The sequence below is a fragment of the Furipterus horrens genome, unplaced genomic scaffold (genome assembly GCF_987537825.1).
Source record: "Furipterus horrens unplaced genomic scaffold, mFurHor1.1.pri manual_scaffold_5, whole genome shotgun sequence".
Taxonomy (NCBI): Eukaryota; Metazoa; Chordata; class Mammalia; order Chiroptera; family Furipteridae; genus Furipterus; species Furipterus horrens.
The window spans coordinates 27,441,374-27,468,138 of NW_028327175.1; the positions used below are offsets into that span (position 1 = coordinate 27,441,374).

At 39.1% G+C, this 26,765-nt stretch overlaps 1 protein-coding gene across 4 annotated transcripts in view; it reads left to right on the plus strand.

Moving 5' to 3' along the window:
- The window catches only part of CTNND2 (catenin delta 2), an 821,463-nt gene that overhangs the window by 757,890 nt on the left and 36,808 nt on the right, over nt 1-26,765 (plus strand). For all 4 annotated transcript variants that reach the window (XM_090276223.1, XM_090276225.1, XM_090276224.1 and 1 more), the window contains 2 exons: nt 17,456-17,666; nt 23,070-23,154. In XM_090276223.1, coding sequence (XP_090132349.1) covers nt 17,456-17,666; nt 23,070-23,154 — 296 coding nt within the window. The remainder of the gene's footprint in view (nt 1-17,455; nt 17,667-23,069; nt 23,155-26,765) is intronic.

Below are 26,765 nucleotides of genomic sequence, written 5' to 3' on the forward strand. Positions count from 1 at the left end.
ACCACTAACTGGATGGATTAAACAATAGGTGTTCATTGTCTCACAGTTCTGGTGGCTAGAAGGTGCCAGAAGGGTTGGTTCCTTCAGAGGCTGTGAGGGAGAATCTGTCCCAGGCTTTCCCCTGGTGTCTGGGGGTTTGCTGGCAATCTCTGTCATTTCTTGGCTTATGGAAGCACTACCCTGATTTCTGCCTTCATCTTCACATGGTGTTCTCCGTGTGTGTGTGTGTGTGTGTGTGTGTGTGTGTGTGTGTGTCCTTTTTATAAAGGTACCAGTCATATTGAATTAGGGACCTACTCTGCTCCAGGATGACCTCACCTTAACTTAATGGCATCTGCAATGACCACATTTCCAGATGAGGCCACATTCTACGGTAATGGAACTTAGGACTTCAACATATGGATGAGGGGAGAATGGGTTGGAGACACAATTCCACCTATTAAACAGCAGCATTTCCATTTTTTACCCCATTTTACCCCAGGCAGTCCCATGAACTGGAAGCAAGCAGCCACTCTGCCCTTCACCACATGATGGGCGTTAGCCCCTTAATTTTTATTACAACCAGCAAGGATGACAATCCTGAGTCTCTCACTCATGATAGGGAGGAAAGGAAGGAAGATAGAAAGGGTAAAGGAACACACTTCAAGAAAAATCCTTGGCGGGGAGAAGGGAAGAAGGGTGTAGTGATTTGAATGGTGCCCCGCTCCCCTGCCCTGCCCAGAAGATATGTCAACATTAAAGTCCCTGGAATGTGTGAATGTGACCTCATTTGGGAAAAGAGTCTTTGCAGATGTAGCTAAATTAAGGATCTTGAGGTGAGAGCATTCCAGATGACCCAGCTGGGTCCTAAATCCAATGACAAGGGTCGTTTCAGGAAACAGAAGAGGAAATGACACAGGTACACAGAGGGGAAAGGCCAGGTGCAGATGGAGGCAGAGATTGTAGTGAGGCAGCCATAAGTCACTAAACACCAGGGGCCGATGGGAGCTGGAAGAGGCCTCTCTCCTAGACCTTCAGAAAGAGCACAGCCCTGCCAACACCTTAATTTCAGACTTCTGCCCCTAAGAACTCTGAGGAAATAAATTCCTCATTTTTAAAGCCATCCAGTTTGTTGAAATTTCTACAACAGTCACAGGAAACTAATGCAAAAGGAAAGAAAGAAGTACCATTTGCAGTGACCCTGGGTTTCAGCGAGGGTGGACAAGGGGGCACCACCCTGGAGTCCTGATTCCCTCTCCAGCTCTGCCTTGGCCCGACTTCCTTGAGGAAGAGTAAAACCACCAGATGAATCTGTGCTCCTTCCCAAGCCCTGTTTTCTCTTCCTTGAACACAGCTATCCAGTCTCTGCCCACCTCTCGGCTTCTGTACCTGACCTTTGCAGTTTGTCACTGGAAGGAAAGTAGATGCTGGAGACCTCTGTGCAGCTAATGGAATCATGTCAGGCCAAACAAACACCACTGAATCTTCATGCTGTCAAACAAGCTAGCAGCCCAAACATTCTTGGAAGCATACTCGAAGATTCTGTCAACTTTGAAAATAAGGTAGCAGAGGTAGCTCGTACTGAGTTATGAAGTGTACATAGAAAGCATTCCTTAAATACGAAGACTCCTCATTGTTTTTGCTTGATGCTGAGTTTTGATCAGCATGGCTTGGGTTGTTTTGGTTTGGTGTGATGGTGCTGACCATAATCCCACCTAATAATCACTAAGCTGTTTGTAGATCAGTGTGTAGACTTTCAGTGATCCTCTTAAATTCTAGTGAACCAGCCTCAAAAGAAAGCCAGGACAGAGCCTGAAGTGCACGCTCGGTGTCTCCATTTCAAAAGGTGACACTGCCGAGAAGTCATCTTTACCCAGGGAATGGACACCCCATCACCAAACCACACTGCAGTAAGAGCAGACAGCCAGGACACTCAGAGGCTGCTGTCACTTCCGTACAACCTGTGAGACTGCAATAGGGCCAATGCCAATGCACGGGGTTACTACTTTCAGACCAGCCTGGGTGACAGCCTTTCCCTGCCTAGGCTCCAGCGTGCACAAGGTGGATACATACTTACAGTTTTCAAAAAATGCACCTGTAGAGATAGATAAGAAAACTCAAACACCAGCCACTTTGTTGGGATTTAGGGCAACTGATCTACAGAAACTTGGTGTCTATATTTTCCTGCTTTTTTTAATCCTTCATGCAAGCTCCTCCACTTATTATTTCCTTCTCCTCTGCTACAAGTAAAATCTCACTACAGCAAATAAATGACCAAAGAACTATCTTCTAGCTTTTTCCCTTTTTCTAAAATGTTGCGGTATTGAGTGTTGCTTGTATTAAATGCATCAGTTGGGCTCAGAACTAATATTTCGTTATTTTGATTGAATGGGATTAGTAGAAATAAATTTTGGTCTGTTTTTGGTCTTCTAGACTCATTTTTTTGTTTGTTTGTTTCTGCCTTTGTGTCTGTTTGGTCTTTTATTGTTTATCTTCATGTCTTATCTTGTTTCTATTTATCACCTTGTGAATAGTTCATATACAGTCAAGTGTTGCATAATGATGTTGGTAGCCCCATAAGACGAAGGGAGCTGAAAAATTCTATCACCTAGTGATACATTCTTCTCATGTTTATGATGATGCTGATGTAAACAAATCTATTTCACTGCCAGTCATATAAAGATACTGTAGTTATATCAGTTATTGATTTTTTTTTTAGTATCGCACAAACACACTCACCAAAATTTTCAACTTATCAAAGTATAAACCCTATAAGTTTTAGTTTGACAGCATAAGCCTACAATACAAATTTACATTAGAATTATAATTGCCTCATGAAGAACAATGCTTGGCTTGGCTGGGAGACACTAGGAAGAATCAGCTTGGGAAACAAAATTTCATACAATGAACTTTTCCCATTTGAGAACACGCACTTGGGAATTTCTTCATAAGCAGCTCATTGGTTAATGAGGAAGGTGGAATTGCAGGCAACTACCTATACATCCTTCTGTGAGATTTCTCTCCAGTTTATGAAGTCCTCTTCTTAAAGTATGAGAGTGGGGATGAGAAATCAAGAGTGACAGATGCATTTAGGAATACAGTGTATTTTGAGCAAGCTGCTCCTGTCAGTCAGTGCTTAAAATATACTGCCATACACTCAGAATCTCAGTTCTCTGGGGTGGGAATGGGTGTCATGCACAAAAAGGTTTCTCTATTCAGGTGAATTTGGGAAACTCTAGGTTAAACTAAGTTCATTGAGTGGTTTGATTTTATCTAATGGCAAGACTGCTAACAGACTTGACTTTGCTAATATACATTGTAAGTCCCTGGGTCCAGTGTCAAGTGTAGCATTTCCCACACTTAAGCTACAGTGATACCCTTGTTAGAATACAGCATCCTATAGAACAAGTATCTCAAGTACCCTCGCTCTGTCATAGAGGTGGGTAACAATAGCAACAGGATGTGGATGCAGTTCTCATCAAAGAGCTATTATTGCATCTTCTAACTTGTGTAGTCAAGGAGCCCATGTAAATTGCTTATTGATTTATCAGTAAACATAAGGTTACCAGATGTCATCCTGTCCTCAGTTTATTATTGTTGAAAAAAATCAATTATATACAGAAGCTAACTAAACACAACTCCACTGAATGGCTCTAGAATGACTGAAAGAAATGACATACAGAGGATAGATATCATATAGATGGTAAACACTGTATCTGCAAAAAAGAGCTCAGAGGGGCCAGTGAAGAGGGTTCAGTTGGAAAGAGGAATTTCTGGCCAGGAGACTCACAGAAGTGTACTAAAGCCAGGAGACCAGTTAGCTGAGAGCTTACACACATCATTTAACCTCTTTGGACTACATTTGTCTTCTGTGTAGACCAGAAATTGTACCTGTCTTTTTATACCCCTAGGGAGATTCAAAGCAGCAACTAAAACAATAGGTGTGACTTTTCTTAAAAACCACTCTGTAATGTAATCTGAGTCGTCCCATATGAAGAACACCTATAGCTGATTCTCTCTTTTTGTACCCTTTACTGAGACTAATTTTCGTTTTGACAGAGAGGTGGATCCAAGTAAGAAAGCAAGAATAAGGGAATGCAATGTTATAATTCATCATTAGGCGACTTGCATTACTTGATGTATTACTGTTATCCCAGTGGTCAGAGGACTAACTTCAGGTTCTGTTCCCCAAAACAATCTGTGCTTTACATAGATATTGATCTCATCGTGTCTCAGAGACACTGTTGCCTCCTGTAATTTTTGTCCTAAGATGGTCCCTGGGTCTTTGTTACATAGCAATCTTGACCTAAAAATAAAAACCCTTCCTAGGCTTCTCCCTTGAAGCTAGAATCAGTGTTTAAATCTTCACCTTTCCTTTCTTTCTGCTAAAATTAGGCAATAAATTGAGATCATTTCTTTTGGCTACCATCCTTCATATTTAATGAAATTATTTAAATTGTGTTAAAATGTATCATATCAGTTGCTTGTCTCATTTTCAATATTTCTCAAAAATCAATTTATCTTTATTTCAAAAAGGTGCTCCAGCGAACCTGTTAATTAACTGCCATTTTTATTTTTAGAGTGATTCTTATACAAATTAAATATGCATGTTTTAGCCACCTTCTTGTCTGTATTTTTATTCATTACCTTAGTTCCTGACACTTAGGCAATGTGAGAGTTTCTCAGAATCCAGTTCTGTGAAATCCTCTGGATAAAGTCTCAAGGTGCCAAAAAATACAATTCCTTTTGTCTGCCAAATAGATGGAATAGGTTATTTATTTGGAGGTAGTAAGTCTAGAAAGAACCACCTACCACATACTGTAAACCTGTAAGATTCTGCTTCCTATGATTCCTGTTTGTAGGGTTGAGTTATTGTCTGACTCATTGTCTCAGACAAGCTGCTCACCAATTTTGCCGTGTGAAATGGGTTCCTCTGTGTTATAAGACTGTACATGCTGTTCTGTTGGGGTTTTTTTTAATCATAGGTAATAGAAAAAAACATAAGGAAGTTTAGTGTTTCTTCTAGAATTTGTCTTAACCTCTGCAGGCAGCAACCACGGATTCCTGGGCTCCAGTGACCCCATCTTACTATGCTATTCTCTCTCTCTCTCCCTCTCTCTCTCTCTCTCTCTCTGTCTTTCTCTCGATAAATCTTTAATCCATTAAAGCCAATGGCAGATAAAGGAAAGTTCATCGTTTAAAAAAAAAATCAGTGCATCTAATGAAATATGTATTCTACTCCAGCAGGAGCAAAGGGCTGTGGGATGAACAGGTCCCATTCTGGGAACAGGAACTGGCATGACTAGGCCAGAGAGCTGGTAGCACCACAACCACTTTCCAGTCTGTGAAAGGAAGACATAAAGACAAAAGTATCCAGAGAAAAGGGATGTTTAACTTACAAATGGTTCCAAGGGATGGATGCGTAAGAAATCAACAGTTTTTTTCTCAAGATAATCATATCGTCTGTCACCTCTGAGTATCACAAATGTCAGAGATAAAGTTGATTGGGAAATCAGCAACTGCTAGGGAATGATGCAGAGATTCATTTTGGGACTAAGGCTAGAAGGGTGATCCTGTGTTTCTTTTTCTTTATTTCTTTTTTTTTCTTTTATTTATTTATTTATTTATTTATTTATTTATTTATTTATTTATTCCCCTGGGCTGATCTTTTCTTTTGTTCTGCTTTCCTGACCCCATGCTGTGACTAGCGCATGATATACACACAGTCCTGATGGAGGCAGAACAAGGTACCAGCTTTTCTTCACAGTCCCTCCCACTGCTGAAGTTCTGCCTCTAAGGTGCAGATTTAGTCACAGATGTTTGTGTAGCCATTCCTTATGTGTGACTATTAACTTGATGGTTTTTCACCAGTCATACAGACATGGGTATAGCAAGCAGTGTGGATTCATTCACAAAGTCATCGTTGTGTGGTTATCAAAACTAGAGCTATATGATAATACATCTTGAGAGTTAACTCTTGTTTTATTGATATAGTTCCTAGGATTGTCATTTTGGTCCCTTTATGTAGCAGAAGTATTTTGTTACCTTTCACCTCATCTACTGGGATCAGTAATCCAAGGAACCTAAATCTGTCAGTCACTTCTATCAGGCTTAATCTCCATTACCTATAATTCAGGGATTATTCCATCCCTCTTGGCTCCAACTTCTCAGTGTTATTGGCCACGCTACCTGTAGGGTGGAGATTCCTTGAACTATACAGCATAGTCTAAGACAGTGCCCTGGGAGGATGTCATAGCATCAGTTCCACATAAGAAATGCCCTGTTTTTTTTTAATGGGCTTGTCATACCTAATTATATTATATTTCCTTTAAATGTGGCATGTATAGTATCAATAAAGATTTTATATTTTTATTGTTCTATTAGAAAGGAAGACAGATTCTAGTTTAGTTTATGAAATTCTATGGTCAAAGAAAGTAAGCAGATTAGTCAAGGCATTTTTTGTATTATTTAACTGCTCATTTAAGTGTATAGATCAGACCAATTAACAAATATTATATTTACAAGATTGTTATTATTAACCTTTCCTGATAATTTATCATCTTATCTATTTTATGGACTTTCAAAGGATTTCCTTTTTATGAATTATGAAGGAGTTATTAGAACAAGACCCCTGGCTGGTTTGGCTCAGTGGATTGAGCGTCGGCCTGCGAGCTAAGTGTCGCTGGTTCGATCTTCCAGTCAGGGCACATCAGAGAAGGAAAACTCTGACTCCAAAAAAACTCCGCTGCCTTGCGGCATACCTCTTCAGGGGAAAGGCTAAGGGAGTAAACCCCGACAGAAAATCCGGAGCCGGAGTCCCTAAGGCGGTTCGACGTTGTAGTCAACACCAGCAACTCCTGCGGCGCACCTGAAGCCAAGCTGTATTGACTCCGTCTTTCCCTTGGACCCTTCAGCTGCGAAGAGAGGGGGGGTCTGCTGCATGGGCAACAGCAGACCCTCCATATCACCCTGCCCAGGCTCTGTAGCTTCAGCTTCACTGGAGAGGACACTCCAGCGTCATCACAAGATGTCGATTCAACACGGGAGGAGACAGATACCGTGTCACTCCCGAGTCGGACTGCACAGCCATTCTCGGCGGTGCAGATAGACTCTTAAGAAGCTACACCATCGTCTCTCGAGACGGACGGCTGCCGACGATTAGAACAAGATTCCATTTAAAGTGTTTTATTCTAATTTGTATAAACATAACCTATTAAATCAAGCATTAAAGACAGAGAAAGTACAAGGAACAAGATTTTTATAATATGCCCAAAATAGAAGGTCAACCACAATTAATTTTGTTTAACTTAATTTAGGTAATTAATATTTGTTCTGTTTATATTGGATTAGTTAGCATCTAGTTTCTCAAAGTGAATAAGTTCTGGAAATCCAGATTCAACACCTTGCTCATCTGAGATGTTCATTCCTGGTGATGCTATCAACTTAGCAGGGGTGCCTGTAACTAATAACCTGTTTTATATAGTATCAAGTGTTGAGTATCTTTTGAAGTTCTTTAATTGGACCATCTTGATATTTCTTCCAACAGACCCAATTACTGATATGTGGCTCTGGCTAGGGTCTTGCAATGAACATGAGAGAAAATTAGAAACCAGCTATTGATGATAAGGTTGAATATCTCTGAGTACTTTACTCACCCCAACCAATAATAGCAAAACTGAGACAAGTTTAGTTTTAAAAGGAGTTAGTCGGTAACTACCATGGAAGTAAGTAAAGATTCTAGACAATGAGGGCACTGAAAAACCTCGAGAACCCTGTAATTTATTACATAAAGAGTATGTGAGGATTTCCACCAAGTTAGAAGGCTCTTTTAAACCTAGAAATAGAATCTTTCATTTAAAAACTTAACCATTATTGTGCCATTCTTTAACATGAAAAGGAGCATGCTTCTAAGCAAACTGAAAGGTTCATATAACGTGTCATGATTAAGTGGAGGTTGAACTTCTCTTTTTTCATTTGCCAGGTCTTTTCATATTGGAGGCTTGATAAACAGGACAGCTCTCACAATGGTATTAAACCAAATAAAAACCTGCAGAATGCCAAGCATACCTAATTAGTTCTAGCATCCTTATTTCATAAAGTGAGGAAGAAAACTCTTTGATGTTACTTGGCAGCATTCTGGGACCCGCCCCCGCCCCCCAAAAGATAGTTTAAAAGTAAAAGACACTTTAAAAAGTTTTAATAGTTTGACCATGGGTTATAGATTTGGAGAAGGTAATTTCAAAAGGGGTTATTAGGGAACACAAAATACAAGTCCTTCTTGCCTAAAGACAAAAGTATAAGTGCAGCTATGTTCAGAGCTTTCCTAAGTAAAGAAGCATTCAATCTTTTTCAATAACCAAACAATGCCATCTTGAATGCTTCACCTCTTTGGTCTGTAAGCCATACAAGCCAGTTTTAAAATATAGATTTTTTTGTATGTTTTCTCCCCTTTCATGATAAACTGTCTGCTTATATTCGATGTCCTAAAGGTACACAATGGCAGGTTTTTATGATACATTAAGGTCCAGATATTGGAAGAGAAAAGGTGCTAGCCACATAACAAAAGGAGTGATGCAACCAATGGAGCATTGTAAAGGCTGAGAATCTTCCTTTGCCAAAGGCAGGAAAGGCTCTTTTCACAGTTACCTATAGACACATAATCACAGAAATCACTGTCTCGCTTTCACGGCTTCAACCACAGATCAAAGCAAATTCAGTGGGCAGAGGACCCTGAGAAGCTGGTGGGTGGGAAACACCAGGAATCTGTGCCCCCACGTAGACAGCAATCACATTGGTAGAAACTGTCTGGTGTCACTCTTTTGGAATGCTGGAGTCTAATGAAGGGGGAAACTTGGATGGTAAATTATGGTTAATCTGGGTCATTTTCAGTTCTTAGCATAGTAGCAGCTACCCTCCCCTCACCCCCAGCCCCTTGAAAGGCAGCTATGCATGTGTTCATGGAGCAGCTTGCATGTAGACTGTGGGAGCCACAGTGGGCAACATGGCTTCTGATTGCTGCTACTGATCATGGAGTTGCAGGCAGAGGCAGCCATTATTGCAGGCCCCTCTCCCTTTAGCTGAAGTGACTTTCAGGGGACTTACAGAGTTGGTACCCTGTTTTTCCTCTTCATTTTTCTCTTTTCTTTCTTTTTTGCTTTTTCTTTTTTTGATGGGGGAGGAACCAGACATTGGAGATTAGTATGTGCAAAAGTAAATGCAAAATTGGGGAAATTAGAATGTTACTCTGCATGCCCATGGAAAGGCACAGGTTCAGAAAAGATGCAAGAAAACATTAAGTTTACACCTCAGGCTGATCCTCAGCACAGACATGTCATATAACAATCAGAAATAAACAAACAAACAAAAAACACAAACCTGGGGAAGGGAAAGAATCTGATTTCCAGGGATTCTACATTTTTAGATTCCAATGTCCAGTTAACAACAACAAATCACATGGCCAAAAATAAATAAATAAGTAAGTATGACTCATTCAAAGGAAAAAATAAACCAACAAAACTCTCTCTGAGCAGGACCAAATGACAGAATACTAGACAAAGACTTTAAAAAAACTGTCTTACATATGCTCAAAGAATTAAAGAATATGTGGAGAAAATCAAGCAAATAATACATAAATAAAATGAAAATATTGTTAAAGAGATAGAAAACCTAAAAAGAAACCAAAAAAAAAAAAACTCTAGAACTAAAAGTTACCATAATTGAAAAATTCAATAAAGATATTCAAAGGCAGAAAAATCAGTGACCTTGAAAACAAGACAATTGAAATTGTCAAGTCCAAGTAAGAAAAAGGAAAGAGACTGAGGAAAAAATAACAAAGCCAAAGGGATCTGTGAGTCATCATTAAGTGAAACAACACACACATAGTAGAAGTCCCAGAAGGAGAAGAAAGAGCTAGAGAGATTATTTGAAGAAATAGTGCCTGAAGACTTCCCAAATTCGGTGACAGACATGAATATAAACATCCAAGAAGCTCAACAAACTCCAAATAAGGTCAACCAAAGAGACCCATGATGACACAGATACAGTAGTCCCTCCCTATATCGCAGTTCACTTATCGCGGCCTCACTGTATCGCGGGATTTTTTTAAATACTATATTTAATTATTAAACGTGGATGTTTCGCTATATCGCAGGATTTTGCAGTACTATATATGTATGTTGTTAAAGTTACGTAGGTTTAAGAATGTAGAATATGTTTAAGAACATAAGTAGTGTTTATGAAAGTGTGGAAAAGGTTAATAAGGGAGTGGGAAAGGTTAATAAGGGACTGGGAACAGTTTATAAGTGTGTGGGAAGGGTTTATAAAGCCTTAAGATATATATAAATACTAAAATAAATGTAAGGTTCCTACTTCGTGGATTTTCACCTATCGAGGGGGGTCTAGAATGTAATACCCACGATAAGTGTGGGAATACTGTAATCACTGAAGACAAGAACAGTGAATCCTGAAAATAGTAAATGAGAAGTGACTCATCACATTCAAGGAATCCTCTGTTTATAATCAGATTTCTCATCAGAAACTCTGGAGGCCAGGAGGCCATGCACTTTATTTTCAAAGTGTTCAACTGTAACCAAGAATCTTCTGTTTGGCCAAATTGTCCTTCAGAAGTGAGTAAGCAATTAAGACATTCCTAAGTAAACAAAAGCTGAGAGAGTTAGTTATTACTAGGCATGTCCTGGAGGTAGAGGGAATTCTGCAGTTTGAAATAAAGAACAGTAACTAGAAGCCATATACAGAAATATTTATCTTAGTAAAAGTAAATACATGAGTAGTAATAAAAGCTAGCGTTATTGTAAGAACAGTTTGAAACTCCACTTTTGTTTTCACCATGATATAAGAGAGTAATTAATTTCTAAAAATTATTAGTCTAAAAGCTAATATTATTGTAAGTTTGGTTTGTAACTCTACATTTTCTTTTCTACATAATTTAAGAGACTGATACATTAAAAAAATCAATTATTAAATGTTTTCATACACACAGCAAAGATGTAATTTTGTGACATCCATAACTGAAAAGAGTAGGGATGAAGCTATAATGAGCAGGGTTTTTGTATGTTACTGAAGTTTAATTGGGATGAATTTAAATTGAGTGTTATAACTTTAGGATATTAAATGTAATTCCCATGGTAACCACAAAGAAAATAGTTATAGAATAGACACCAAAGGAAATGAGTAGGGAATAAAATATTTCACTAAAAAAATAAATAAACACAAAAGGGACAGTACTGCAGGAAATGAGGCACAAAAACATACAATATATATAGAAAACAAATAGCAAAATAACATAGGTTCCTCCTTATTAGTAATTATTTTAAGTATAAATAGATTATTCTCTGTTTCAGTGAGTTCGTTTCTGTTGTTTTCTGTTTCGTTTTGTTTTTTTGTTTTGTTTTGTTTTTTATATTCCACATATAAGTTAAATCATATAGGATTTATCTTTCTCTTAGCATAATACCCTTTGGGTTTATCCATGTTGTCACAAATGGCAAGATTTCATTCTTTAGTATTATTAAGTGATATACCACACTTTCTTTATCCAGTCATCTCTCAATGGACACTTAGGTTGCCTTCATGCCTTGGCTGTTATTAAATAATGCTGCAATGAAAAAACGAGGAGTAAGAGCTACAAACTTGCAGTTATAAAGTAAATGTCATGGGAAATAATGTACTGCACACGGAATGTAGTTAATGATATTGTAGTATTATAATTTTGCATGGTGGCAGGTGGACTTATCATCATGATCACTTCATAAGGTACATATTGAATCACTTTGTTGACACCTGAAATTAATATAATATTGAAAGAAATAATTTTTTTAAATATATGCAAATGGATTGAACTCCCTAACCAAAAGAAGAGATCAGCAGAATAGATTTTTTAAAAAACATGATTCAGCCCTGACTAGTGTGACTCTGTGGTTTGAGTCTTGGCCTGAAAACCAAAGGGTCACCAGTTCAGTTCCCAGTCAGGACACATGCCTGGGTTACAGGCCAGGTTCCCAACTGGGGGCATGCAAGAGGCAACCACACATTGATGTTTCTCTCCTTCTCTTTCTCATTCCCTTCTCTCTAAAAATAAATAAAATCTTTAAAAAAAAAAACATAATGCAACTATATGCCATCTACAAGAGACTGCTTTGTATGAAAGGATACTTGTACACCCATGTTTATAGTAGCATTTAAATAGCTAAAAGGAGGAAGCAACTCCAGTGTTCACCAACAGATAAATGGATAGGCAAAATGTGGTATATACAGATGATGGAATACCATTTAGACTTGAAAAGGGAAATTCTGATGTGTTACAGCATGGATGAAGCTTGAGGATGTTATGCTAAATGAAATGATCAGTCGCATAAAGACATGTACTGTATGAGTCCACTCCTAGGAGGTACTTTGAGTAGTCCAACTCATAGAGATAGAAAGTTGAGCATTGGCTGTTAGGAAATGGGAGTGGGGGGTTAATGTTTCAGTCGCCTAGCATTTCGGTTTGGCGAGATGAAGAGTTTTGGAGCTGGATAGCAGTGATGGTTGCACAGAATGAATTTATCGCTGAACTGTACACTTGACATGGATAAGATGGTAAATTTTATGTTATGAGTATTTGAACACAATGAAAATTTGAAGGAAAAATAAATAAATTTAGACCATCTCAGCAAAAATTCACTGGTCAGTTTTAGCAGCTCCAGAGAGGGAAGAGCTAAAGTGGAGCCAGGACCTCTGAGACAGAGGAGTCGTGGTGTTCCTGGCCCAGGGCTGCAGACGGTCCAGATGATTTTTTTTTAATGTCTTTTCTCTGAAGTTGCTTTGAGAGATTTGAGTTTATAACAGTGCATGACAGAGACCAGCTATACAAAGGGCTGTATCAATGATCCAAAGAGATAATAATCGGTGTAGGAAGGGACTCAAGTGACTTGTCTGTTGTCTGCCACCTTACAGAGTGCAGGTGGTTAGACCATAAAACCACTAAATATTGTCGCTGCCAGTGGGGAAACTACGTGGTAGAGCACAAATCAATACCAGAAATAGGCTTAGTTCTGAAATAGACATACAAACAAAGTTGTAAGCAAACAACACAGAAGCAGAGACAGTCAGCAAAAGCAAAGCTCTGTTACCTATCATGAAATTCCCACCAACTCTTGTCTGTACAGGAGCTGAGCAAGGAGTGCCCACATTGAGTGACAGTCTGTTAGGTCCCTGAGTCTGTATCTGGGCTCCTCCATGTGCTCAACAACTCTAAACAGAAGACTCCCAGAAAGAATCATTAAAAAGAGGAAATTGTTCTTCCTTGAAATTTATACACGTGCAGGGAGAAAAGGGCGGCAAAGGTGCAAGGTTACTGTTCATCTATCATTGATGGAAACAGTGGGGTTTTTTTTACACAATTATATCTCCAGTAGCCCTCTCATGTCAGAATTGCAAATGTCAGAAATGAAGTTTTTTCATTAGGGGCTAATACCTTAGACCTGTTCATTGCGGGTGGCGAGTTGTGGGGTTTGGTTTTGTTTTCATCTCAGAGAGAACATGCTTTTCTTTTGTAACCTGATTTCATGGCGGTGGATAATGGGAAGCACATTGATTCCTAATGAAGGTGGGGCCAGAGAGCCACTTCGCTTTCACAAATCTAGGTGTCTTGTCAACATAATGAGCTGCTTTTTTCTCTGATGGGGTTTTGCTGGGTGGTTCTTCCATAGGATGTTCACTAATTGTGCATGGTTTTTCTTTGTGTGAGAAAATGAAATAGAAATTGAACTTGTCCATTATTATTAAACTTTAGAATTCACTTGCTTTTCACTATCCATCTCATTGTCCCAGCTAGAAATTTCTCATTACTCTTTCCCTCCATTACCCTCAACTTTTCACTGGAACCCAAGCTTTGTCAGCTGCATCTTAGGAATCACGGTCACAGGTGCTCTGCTGCACCTGATCCCACCCCCCACCATGGCCAAGACTTTGTAATTATAAGACCTTGTCGTTTTTGTCCTGAAATATTACAGTCACCTGCTTAGTGGTATCATCAGCATGAGTCACTCCCTGACTTTTGGTCTGTGTCATATTATTTACCTACTGTTAAACCAAATTAAATCCAGAAGAAGGGGAGGGGTGATCTTCAGTCTGCCCTGGTTGCTGGTGACACTGCCCATTTTGTGGGCCTTGGAAATTCATTCTAAGACAGGAAGCTCCTCAGCCTCATGCCAGCCCCAACCACAGGGTGAGGCCTGTGCTCTTATCATCTCCTTGTATCCACATAGTGTCCCCATGCATTACAGGGGCACTGCTGAGCTCTAGTATCCTTAATGTCCCTGGTCCCATGTACAGACTCCAACTTGGTTTTCCTCCAGACTCCTAAAAAGATATCATCTTGGTGGTACAGCCACTCCCCTTCTTTGACCAAGAACAATTTTATTTCCGTCACTTTCTCTGTTTGAAACCAAAACAAAAAAAGCAATTGGATCACTTTAATGGTGTTAGGCTGTGAAAATTCAAGATTGGCTCACCCACCCACCTTGCAACTTTTTCTCACCACCACTGTGGCAAAAAAACAAGAATTGGCTCCAAAAGGTAATTAACTACTTTTACATCTGAAGAAGAAATCTCAGACCTCATCTCAGTCCAAAAGCCTAACTGAGGTATGGTGGTGGAACTGGGACAAGATTTTTTTATTAGGTAACAAGATTAGTTTTTTCACTCTTTCTATTATTTAGAAACTTAGGGGATAAAGTAAATATGGGACATAGAACAATTATAGGCACAAGCTACCATGAGTTGTCATGGTTACAATTGCAACATTCAGAGAGAAAGCTTTATTGTCAAGAAAAAAATTATTTCTTCCACCTTTAGTCTCATCATTCTGAAACCTTTTGATGCACAAGAATCTTCTTTGTAAAATATTTTGTGGTTCTCCTGATCTATAGAACAAATCCTAGATGTCTACTTCTTATTTCAAGCCTTCCATGAAAGCCAATCCAATCTAATTTCTCTCCTGCTATTGGCATGCCGCTCATGGTCACTTGTGGCTGTGCTGTGTTTCTTATCTTCTCCACCCGCCCCCCAGAGACACCTCAAAGTTTCTAAACCCAAGAAAATGCTATAAAACTATTCTTGCTACCCAAGTTTCACATGAAGATAGGATTCAAGTATGAAAAGACAGATTTTCTCAGCAGCGTAATCAAAAGCTAAAACAATTGTATGCCTGTAAAAGAATGAACAGGTTTTGCCCAGTGGTCTTCTGCCCTTTGGAATAGTTTTACTTGATTTGTTTCTCCACTTGGATGATCAAAATACAGGCTAATAAATAGAATAAATTAAAAATCTCCAACTGCCCAGTAAAATGTCAGTGAACTATTTTGGAAATATTAGATATAAACTTATTCCAATGGGTTTCCTCAACACGTTGTAGAAGGCTGTATATGGCAGTGACTCCTGCTGTCTTGCATGCCATGGAGCACAGGGAAAATGACAGTGTTTGTGCAGCGCACTGGGGGCTGTCCTGGGGGGAGTGACTGTCCCTGCCACCTGAACATTACATGGACACATTGTATCTCATTAAGGGCTCACCAGTTAGAAAGCCATGTAGGATGAAACTGCATCTTCAGATTTGTCTACCGTCATTTAAAAAATGACAGTAACAACAAAAAATTTTAAATGCTGCAGCCAAATCCTCTTCCTCTCCTCATTTTTGCTTTCAACCTTGATGATGTCCAAGGTCACAAAACTAGTTTTCCATATTCTCTAAGGAGTATGGATGCCTCTGTATGCACAATAATTGAAATAGTTTTCTGACTCCTTCGTCCATCACTTTCCTTCTAAAGAAAAAATAAAAAGAACCCATCCCTTCTAGCTTTTGTGGAATTCAGGTTTGTCTTCAATGGCTTTTGGGGACTAATGAACTGATAAAATCACCAGCATGCTGAGCTCAACAAAGAAAACTGTTAGCCAGAGTTGAGTATGATTTAATGATAAATAGGTAAAGCAACTTCCTCAGAGGACTGCCCATGTACAAAGGATCTTCTCCAAACTATTTTAAGTGCTGTCGTTAGAAAATAAATATGCTTCATTTGGGGTTTTCAGGCAAACCATTTTTGTCACACACTTCTCAGTTATTTTAAAGTGAATGAAGACACTTTCCTATTTCAGTAATTTAGATATCAGCATTTTTTGTTGTCGTTGTTGAAGCTAAAATAAGCCACCTATACATAGATAGGATAAGAGCAGATACCAAAATTATAAGAGCCTATGTTTTATTTATTCCTGCCTGGAATTAAGATATCATTGCCTCCACCTAGGGCATTTCCTTTCCTATCCCCAGGCACCAAGCACCAGAGAATTTAACAGCTAAAAAAGGCTATCCTTTACAGACAGGTACAGAGGGGGAAATATTTCAAATAGTTTTTAGGTGCTAGCTAAATAAGTGTAATAGGAGATGGAAGACAAGGAAGGGATTTAACTTTGGACATGTACCAATTTCATCTGAAAACTTCAAGAACAGTCAGCTTTGCTACAGGCACTCATTTACTTAGTTCTAGAAGTAAATTAATGTAACAGAATTGGAAGCTGCAGGTGAGATGAATTAATTGTCTTGCAGGGTTTTTGGTAAGGCCTAAAGTGCTTTGTAAGCTAAAAGCACTCCATAAAGATGTCATTATAAGTACTGTTATCATTGGGAGTAGCAAGATTAATAATTATAAAGTGAATTAAGGAAACAAAGTTGGATTTTATTTTATTTTCACATGAAGGAAAACATGTCAAATTAAGAAATGTTATATGGTAGAACCATACAATGAAATCCTGTCACTGAGACAAGCAGATCAACCAATTACTCTAGTTCAAAGGACACCTAGTTATATATTATTTGTAAAGCTTCTCTCCCTTGCTTTAAATGTTTCTCTTTGCCTTGTAAGGGCCACAACACAGAAGTCATATATATAAGACCATGCTCTCCATGTATTTGTGGTTTGACTCTTGTTAAATAATACAGGTCCCAGCACAGCTTCTGTCAAAGCATTTTCGAGGTTATGTTACAATGATCATGTTTTCTGGACGTCTGAGAATACCAAGTAGGAAGCTACTGTGAATTAACACCTATTGAGTCCTGCACCCTCAGTAATCCTTGTGCGTTAAATGCTTTCCACATATTTACTGATTTAATTTTTACAATAATCTTGTGAGATATATACCATTATTATTCTTGCTTTACAAACTTAAAAAGCTGAGGTTTAGAGGCAATGAAATAACTTGCCCAGAGGTTCGATCCCTCGTCCATCTAGAACTCCAGCCCAGGCGTTCACCGTGAGGAAATACCGTGTTCTCTGTGTGCGTCCACAGTTACACAGTAGAAACAGACAATGTTGCACTGACCTCACCACTTGTGTTCCTTTTTCTCCCCTGTGCCCACCTCTCACTCTGCCCTCTTCTGCCATTTTGACTTCATTTCAACTCTTCCCTTTATTTTTTTCCAAAGGCAAGTACGCCATGCGAGACCTGGTCCACAGGCTTCCAGGTGGGAACAACAGCAACAATGCAGCGAGCAAGGCCATGTCGGATGACACAGTGACAGCTGTCTGCTGCACCCTACACGAAGTGATCACCAAGAACATGGAGAATGCCAAGGCCTTACGGGATGCCGGCGGCATCGAGAAGTTGGTTGGCATCTCCAAAAGCAAAGGAGATAAGTAAGTCAGATGATGGCTCCATATCACCATCAAATTGGTATTGGTAGAATGGGTTCTGAGTGTGCCCCATGGCCCCTGGTTATGAGTAACACTATTAAATGTCACTGATTATCATTTTTCTCTGATAATCAAAAGAACAAAAATATTAAAGGTTTACAGTATTCCCACCCCAGAGTAGAAGCAGGTCTTACTGGTAATTTCAATTTGATTAATAAGTCACGACTTGGTTGACTACGGTGGCATTGGTAAGGTAGACTTGACAACCCAGCGTGCTTACACTAGTGTGTTCCTCCAACACAGAAGAAACAACCAGCTTAACCTGGACACATGAAGGTATTCTGTGATGGTGCTTGTTCCTCTGTGGTTGCAGTTCCAAGTGTGGATGATTTATCTTCCATCCTTTTGCTCTTTGCCTCTTCAGCTCTGCATAGCCCGTCATCATGCACGGGGGGCAGGGGGAGAAAACAGGTGTGATGGAGTCAGAGAGAATTCAGTGCCGATGCAGCACCCTCCCATGTTCAGTGTGCATGTGGGGCAAGTTATTTCATTTAACATGTCACTATGCCTACACTACCATCCAATCTAAAACTGAGGGAGGAGCTGTCATATGTCCTAGAAAAAAAAGATGGTAAAGTCTTAAAAGAATGCATAGAAGTATCCCGGGTAGAGGGGATGGTGGTGAGGAAAGAAGACCTTTATGCAGATGGAATAGAGAAAGAGAACTCTCCATGTAAAAGCAAGCACACTGCCACAAATAGGGACGCCCCCGGTTTGAGTTAAGAATCAATACTATCTTACTGTATGTGACTGAAAAATATCTTTACAAGCCAGAGTGTCAGTGTATCAGAGCTGCCAGTTTTACAGAAACAGTCACTAAACTTAATTAAATTTTGCCTCCTGGAAGTCCCTCAGTGGAATCAAGCAAGATTAAAAGGGTAGCCCTTTTGTTGTCAAGGGCCGGTTCCTTGACTTTTTATCCCCTGACCCCCCGCCCCATTCCTTTACATCTAAATGCTAATAATTTATCTCTGGTTATTAGAGGCTGTGAGAGATGCACTTTGAGACTTTTTGAAAATCCTCTCATTATTTCATTTAATTCATGGTATTACCATTGTATTCTAAGTTTCAGGGCTTATGTTTAAGCACCCTGCGACCTCCAGATAGTTTCAATCTCCATGGCCATAGGATTTGAATACTTTTCTACATCAATCAGAGAAACCCCATAGGACGCTAATAATTGCGCAGTATAGAGAGTTGATTTGAGTTATATCTTATGATATTGTGCTTACAATAAAATGCTATTCTGCATAGGCAGGAAACCACACGGTTTTCTTTTTTATATAGCTTCAGTGGATTTTTGGAGTCTCTCATTAAAATGCTTACCTGTTTTGAATATTAAGAACCTAATATGTTAATGCTTTTGTAAGCAATCATACATACACACACAACAAAACTATAATCCACAAAAACACTCTGATATATGTGTCTATAATCATAAGACATTCAGAGATTAAAGTATTTTCTCTAAATTGCAAGAAAATACTTCAGGGGGTGGTTTAGCATATATTCATATATGCATTAAGCATCACTAAGTGGGCCTTGAAGAGACAAGATGCTTTGATCAGTTCTACAGTTAAAGAAAATTAATTGGTGGAACTAACAAATCACTTAAGGAAACCATTTATGAAATAGTATATATCCACATTGCCAATCCAGAAAATGGTCCTGTTAGGTCTTGTCCACTCTTGATTATTGTTAATGGGAAGATTCTCTCATGCTAGATTATCTCATAAATGTCCTTTAATTGAATGGAATTTCTGTATGGAATAGTCAGTTGTTGTGTCTCATTGCTCCTTTGTCTTTTTTTATTTTTTCCCAGTGTTAACGGTCTATATTTATGTGTTTAATTGGAAGTGTTGAACTGAGCTGAGTCAAGCATCTTCCCAGTTACAGTCAATTTCATCATTCTTTCATGTAGTTGATCTCTTTTTTTATATAGTGATCAACTTGGGGGTCAAAACGGGTTTTTATAGCTGCAGATATCCTTACCTTTCACCTATATTTGGTTATTACTTCTCACTGCTCTTAAAATAAATCCGGAAGAATTGCTGTAATCTTAGCATTAAACTCAATATTTATCATTCAGCTCTATTATGACAGTAGGCATTGAAACATCCCTATGGCCTTCTAGACATGTTTTAATAAAATAGAAATTATTTACTGAAAATAGAATTTTGGGAATTGGGGTTGATTTTATCATTGGAAAAGGGAGGAATATCAATTTACTCCAGTTAATAACACACATATTTGGAAATCTTTCCTCCTTATATTGCCCTTTGAAAAGTATTTCTAGAAATAAATTGAATTCAAACCTGATTTTTAAATTTAAGATAGCATGGGTAAACACAGATAAAAAAAATGGACCTAACTATCATTCTCCATTTTACATATCTATGAGTTTTTCTTTGTAAACATGCCATGATATTAATGAGTAACACTGTACAGGTGCCAGTCACAATTTGTTTGAACTGCACAACACACTGTGTCTTGCTAACACAACCACTGAGAGTGGGGTTCTGGGTTCCTGCTGCTGGAATGCCTGTGTTGAACATGCACAATCAATTGCACCAACAGAAGTCTTCAACCACCCCTAATTTGACAACTCTGGTGAGGATCAGACATTATGTAATTGTAAGGACTCTTCTAGGAGTTGGATATTTACCATTTTGTAGTCTTGATAACATATTAGTCTGTTCACATTATTTGAAACAACCATACATTTGTTTTTCTCTAATTTTAACAGTTATATAGAAAATGGTGTTGAATGCATCCCTGTATTTTGTCGTAAGACAGAAAAGCCATTAACAGTCTCAACTGTTACTTGTCAGTAAGGAACTATATATTGGGACTGAGGTTATAATCACTTGTCCCATTAAAAACACTCAAGTTCTTCAATCAACAGTTATAGTTTTTCAAGTAGAAGTTGCTATGGTACCAGTCTAGTGGATGGATTAAAATTAAAGGCTAAAAGGAAGCAATGTTTCTTTGACCTTCACATGTTATTATAACACTGAGTTGTATTGGCATTTTAATTGCGAGGTTAAAACCTGCTATCCATTACACATTCAGAGTGTCTGTTTTGTAACCAAGCAAGAAGTAGGAACAAAAATTACATTGTGTCAGAGAGATTTTTGCATACTTAATACAGGGGTGGGCAAAAGTTGGTTTACAGTTGTTCATATGGAAAAATATATAATACAAGAATAAATAATAATACAAGAAGAAACTCTTGTGTTTCACATTCTGATAACTGCAAACCTACTTTTGCCTACCCCTGTATGTTTCAAGTGCATTATAACTACCTGAATATTAACATATATTTCTCTAGAGTTGTTTGATTATTGCCCTGGATAAATATCTAGCAAACAATGATAAAAACGAAGCAAAACATAGCATTTTATCTTTGCTCAGCATTTGCTGTATAAGTAAAATTTACCTGTATCTGTATCCATGAAAAGATCTAAAAGTCTCTGCCTTTAAGTCAAAGGGATTTAGTGTTACATTTAGAGCACGGTACTAACATAAATCATGAAATCATTCAGCAACCATCCATTTTAGTAAAAAGAAAATATACCTGTTACTTAAATATCATTCACCTTTCATAAAGAAAAAATGGAATTTATAAGAACTCTACATTTTTTTTCTTTTAAAAGTACATGATATGCCCTGGCTGGTATGGCTCAGTGGATTGAGTGCCGGCCTATGAACTAAAGGGTCACTGGATTCCCAGTCAGGGCACATGCCTGGGTTGTGGGCCAGGTCCCCAGTTGGGGGTGTGCGAGGGGCAACCACACACTGATGTTTCTCTCCCTCTCTTTCTTCCTTCCTTCCCTTCTTTCTAAAAATAAAATATTTTTGTTAAAGTACGTAATATAACAAATTTTCTAACACAGCCAAAACTGAATTTCATCTTAGTAATAATAATAAAGTGACAATTACCATTAAATTGACCATGTATTAGTGTCCCATAATTTCATGGCAAAATGCTTGACGTCACAACATCCATTTATTTACTCTGGTTCTCAGATGCAACCTCAACTTGATTCCATCTAGCCATCTGCTCACTTTCTAATATTTCAAAGACCATTTTATTTCAAAGGCATTTTTGGCCTTAATTCAGATATTCTCCTTCAGAATGTCCGTGGGCCACTGACTGGCCTATGGGTCAGCTTCAGAGGTGTGCTTCGCATTGGAATCTTCAGGAATGGTTCTTTCCTGTGCAACTCCAGGAGTCATCACTCAGACCAGGGCCGGCAAACTATGGCCCTTGGGCCAGATCCCACCTGCCACCTGCTTGTGTAAATTACACTTGATTGGAACACAGCCCCATCACTCAATTATGTATTATTTATGACTCCTCTCAAGTTACAATGGCAGAGTTTAGTAGCTGCAACTGAGACCACATGGCCCCCAAAGCAAAGAATATTTATTGCATGACCCTTTACAGAAAAAGTGTGCCAGCCCTGACATGGGCCTAGGGCCAATGGTCACCGCTAGACTTGGGCAGCTGCTTGTGGAACCAGACTGTTAGGATGAAGAATCCACAAGTAGCTAATATTTCCCCTCCCTGCTAGTCTAAGTGACTTCCAAGAATTACATCAAAACACATTTATTGATCTAGTGTCATTTTGAGATACAGATTGTCACTGAACCAAAAGGCAAAATATTTAGCTATAATTTCATAGGGATTTCAAAGCCATGACTCAAAAAAATGGTAAGAACCACTAGTCCCAAAGTTTATGTCACCTTACTTTCTCACTATGGCCCAGAGGATGGAACCGTAATCGTCCAAAGGGTTTTACCTATGAATGCTTTTCCCGTCCTCTATGTACATGTAAGAGCATGTGTGGCAATGTGCACACATCTGCCTGCACTGCCAGGCTCTGGTCCTTGACATCAACAGCAGGTGAAGAGCAAGTCCTAGCAATCAGGCAGGTGTGCAGAGCAAACACTGGCTATGCTCTCATGCTTCAGCTGAGAAAATGAATATCTTTGTCCATCTCACTGCACAGGTGTTGAATAATGGTGTTGTTAAATCCCTGGATCTGGCCCTTCCTGATTGCTGTTTCTCTCTTCTGTTCTATCTGGTAGTCCAATGCTAAATTTGCATTCTGACTTAATGCACTTTGCATTTTGCACATTCTCCTCCTGGGTATGGTGCACTCCTGTCTCTCACCGTCAGGGGTGTGTTCATGAGAATGAGGTTAGAGACTGTGGACTATCCCTCGTACTCCCCAGGCTGGAGGAACAGAGCTAGAAAGCCAGGAGGATGCTTATTCATGCCTTTTCCTAACAAGTTGGTATCCACTCACCATCTTGTATGTCCTGTCTTTTCTTTACCAGACATTCTCCAAAAGTGGTCAAGGCCGCATCTCAGGTCCTAAACAGCATGTGGCAGTACCGAGATCTGAGGAGTCTCTACAAAAAGGTAAGGTTTGCTTTACCATCTCAGCTCATGAGCAATACACAGGACACAATATCTGGTCATAGCAAGATGCATCCTAGAGGTGGAGGCTACCTCAAGGTCCAACGGTCTGAGTCACTGAAACAACTGGAACGAGAGAATTGATGACGAAGCAGACGAGTCACTAAGTGTGTCCCCTGAATATACACTAAGGTCCATGAAGATCCATACTCATAGGGCTGTACCCTAGATCATCTAGGAGAGAAAATAAGCTTGTTTTCCTGGGCTTCCATATTTTATGATAAACTAAAAATTCATGAACTGAGGCATTTTGGGGAAAAAAAAGAAGTCTACAAGTAATTGTGGGGAGGAGACCAAAAGAAACAGAAAAAGCAATTCAGGACGTTGGCAAGTGCTGCAGCCCAGAGGCACCGAGTGGACGGCCTGACAGTCTGACCTACATTCCCAGCCCGACCCTCACCAGGTCACTGCAGGGGAATAAAGGGCCGACATTTCTGCCCTAGGCCAGCCTGCGCAAATCATGAGGAAGAGGCTGGGCACTCGTTTAGTGCCCTTGCACAAGGCAGGCAGGGATTTTTATCATACATTTCAAAGGAATCTTCATTCTGAAGATGGTTTAAAAATAAAGCCTAAAGAGAAAAATGTCACTAGATTCTACTCCTCATTGACAATCGCTGCTAATATGGGATTCATAAGTACTCTCTTTCAGTTAGGAGGGGAGAATCCTTGTACATTTCCCTGAAGTTATTTTGTTGTTGCCAGACTAGCAAATGGGTAGTTTAAATGATTGGTGATCACACAGTAGATCTGAGTTAATGGATGGAGAACATTAGTGATCTTTGAAGGGATTCAGAAAACACAAGCAGGGCTTGGGGAGAGGCGTGGGCTGCCATCAGCAACTGCCCCACGAGCCTCCTTCAGCCCCCTGGCTGCCTGCGTGAGCAGGAGAGGGAGCCCATCTCCCTGCCTTCCTCCCCAGCCCACTAGCCCTGGGCTGGGGGTAATATGCAGCAGCGAGAAGCTCACATCAGAGAAAGCAGAGCCTCTCTTGCCAGAGGGAAAATTGGTCTTTTTCTAAGCTATGAGAAAATATAAATATTTAACAGCTCATTCTACTCATTTATAGTCTATTTCTAGATTTCTCCAAGTTCTTTCTATTTCCCTTAAGCGTTCACACTTTGCACTTCAAGTTTATGAAGTTCAGCCTAGGTAATTCTTGTTCAAAATTTTCTTATTCCCTAGGAAGTATGGTTATGTTGAAACAGAGATTGCAAAATTCCTTGTGGGAGAAGCATTCTAGATTAATTATATCCTCTCGTCAGTATTCTGCATGTTAGGATAAGCCCTTCATCTCACATGTTTTGTGTTCCATTTTGTTTTGTCTGAAATTTATATCCCAGCCTCCCTATTAAGTTCTTTCTTGGACTCCTCCAGCAGGCAAATGAGTACTCTCCCAGGGCAGGATCCTTCAGCTGAACAGGCAGCGGGACATGAAGAACTCGCTGTAAATTAGAAAGGAGCCAGTCGCTCTGAATCAGTGGTTCCAGAAGCTCCATGAAATATTAGCGCCTCATAAATTCCACCTTACCTCAGATCCTTTGCCGAAATATACCTTCTCATGTGTGCATTGAAGAGAAACTGCTTTGAGAGACTCTACAAGATATTAGTTGTTGAGTGATATGAGTTTTCCATCATAGTTTTATTCTATGCTGGCAGTAGAGTTCGTGTTTCCATGGGGGGAAAAAAAAAGGTGTTGACAGGAATTTAATGGAGTTAAAACTTAAAAGTTAAAGATGGTTTAAAGTGTGTTTCATATGAGGAGATTCAAGAAGCACAGGCTAGAGAAACTGATAGTGATGTTTTTAATTGACCCGTGATTCAAAAGCATTAAGAAAGAGCTAATCTTAATAATTTCCAGATTATGCAGTTGTGAAATGAAATGCCTCTATGCTCAATATCATAAGTGCCGCTAATAGCAAAGTTCAAAATTCACAAAAGCATTTATTTTTGAGAAGTCCGTTTGTGAGGAAACCAAATTCATTCATCTTGTGAACTGTTTTTAATCAGTGAGGGAATAGATTTCTATTTCATTCTTCATTGACAATTTTCATAGTGTTGGAAAAAATGGTCCATATCTTTTAATTATCCATGCTTCAGATCTATTTATTAAACACCTAACGTAGGCTTAGAAAAGGCAGAGTTCCAGAGAAGACATAAGACCTAGGAAGCGGCTACTGCGGGTGAAAATAAAATGCGGAATAATTATTGGCAACTTTATTTGGTTTGGAAGTATGTACCAAAGATTTTAAGGGATGGATTAAGGGCAGGAAAATCATAAAACAAAGTTTTGAAAAACTCAATAATTGAGTTTGCATAAATTCGGAGAAAAGAGTTCAGGACATTATAAATGAGAGGAAAAACATGGTAAAAAGATGAAATTTGAAATGAAAATGGCAAATCTATGGGACAGAATTAAAGGCCCATCTGTCACTGGCTTATTTCTTCTTAGAACCCAGTCCAGGAGGCCAGCATCTCATTTAATTAGCTCAACTCCTTTATTTTACTTAGAGATGCATTTAAAATACCAGACTATTCTTCTGGCTGTATGTGTTGACCAATAAAAATTATGTTTGATTCCTAATATATTTTGAGCCAAAATGTATTTGCATTATCCAAATCTTCATCTTCTGTGGGGCCTGGACTTCTGGTTTCCTCCCCAGAAAGAAAACAACTGCAGGAGAATGTTATCACGTGCAGGCTAAATAATGCATCGCTTTAAAAAAATAAATAAATAAGTAAGCCAACCCTTACATTTAGATAACCACAAATAGAACTTTAAACTTTATCATCTGTATCATTGCAGGTGTTTCAAAAGGAACAGAAGGTGAGCCTGAGGAATAGTCTTGATATGGGGATAAAAGAGAATCAGGAGATCAAAAGTTCCTGACTTTTTTGAACCTTCATGCTTAAAAAAAATGAGGTCACTAATATAACAGCATGCTTATACTTGACTATGGTGGGGACTGTTGGGACAGCTGATTTGGGAAGAAAGCCGATAAATTTGGGGGAATGGACATAGAATTATAAAATTACAGAAATCATTGCTGACAAATCCTTAAATAATACCTTGATAATCTGTACATCACCAAGAAATAGTTATATTGGTTTGTACACAGGCATTCTAACAGAGACTCAAAAATACAGAAGCTCAAGTTGCACAGGTATCTCTTTTCATCTCATGGTACCTGGTTAGGCAGATGGCCCAGAAGCAGCGAGTGATCCTGGGACCTGTCCTGTTGCTTAACCTGGCATCAGGGGCTGTCCTTGCCCTTGTGGGATAGCTCCCTAGCCCTGCCCCCTCTCATTCCAGTCCACAGGATGGGAGAGGAGAAGGGAAGGGAAGTAATATTCTTTTAAGCAAGTGATACAAAAGTTGTCAAACTCCTGCTCACATCGCAGGACCAAGAACTCAATCAAATCATGACATCCTGCTGCGAGGAGAGACGGTCAAAGTGGGCAGCTAAACCTTTGTGGCAGGAGGAGGGAAGTTATTTTACCAGAGGAGGAAAGACAGTACTGGCTCCCGGAATCATTTCATTTTGTTCAAATATCTT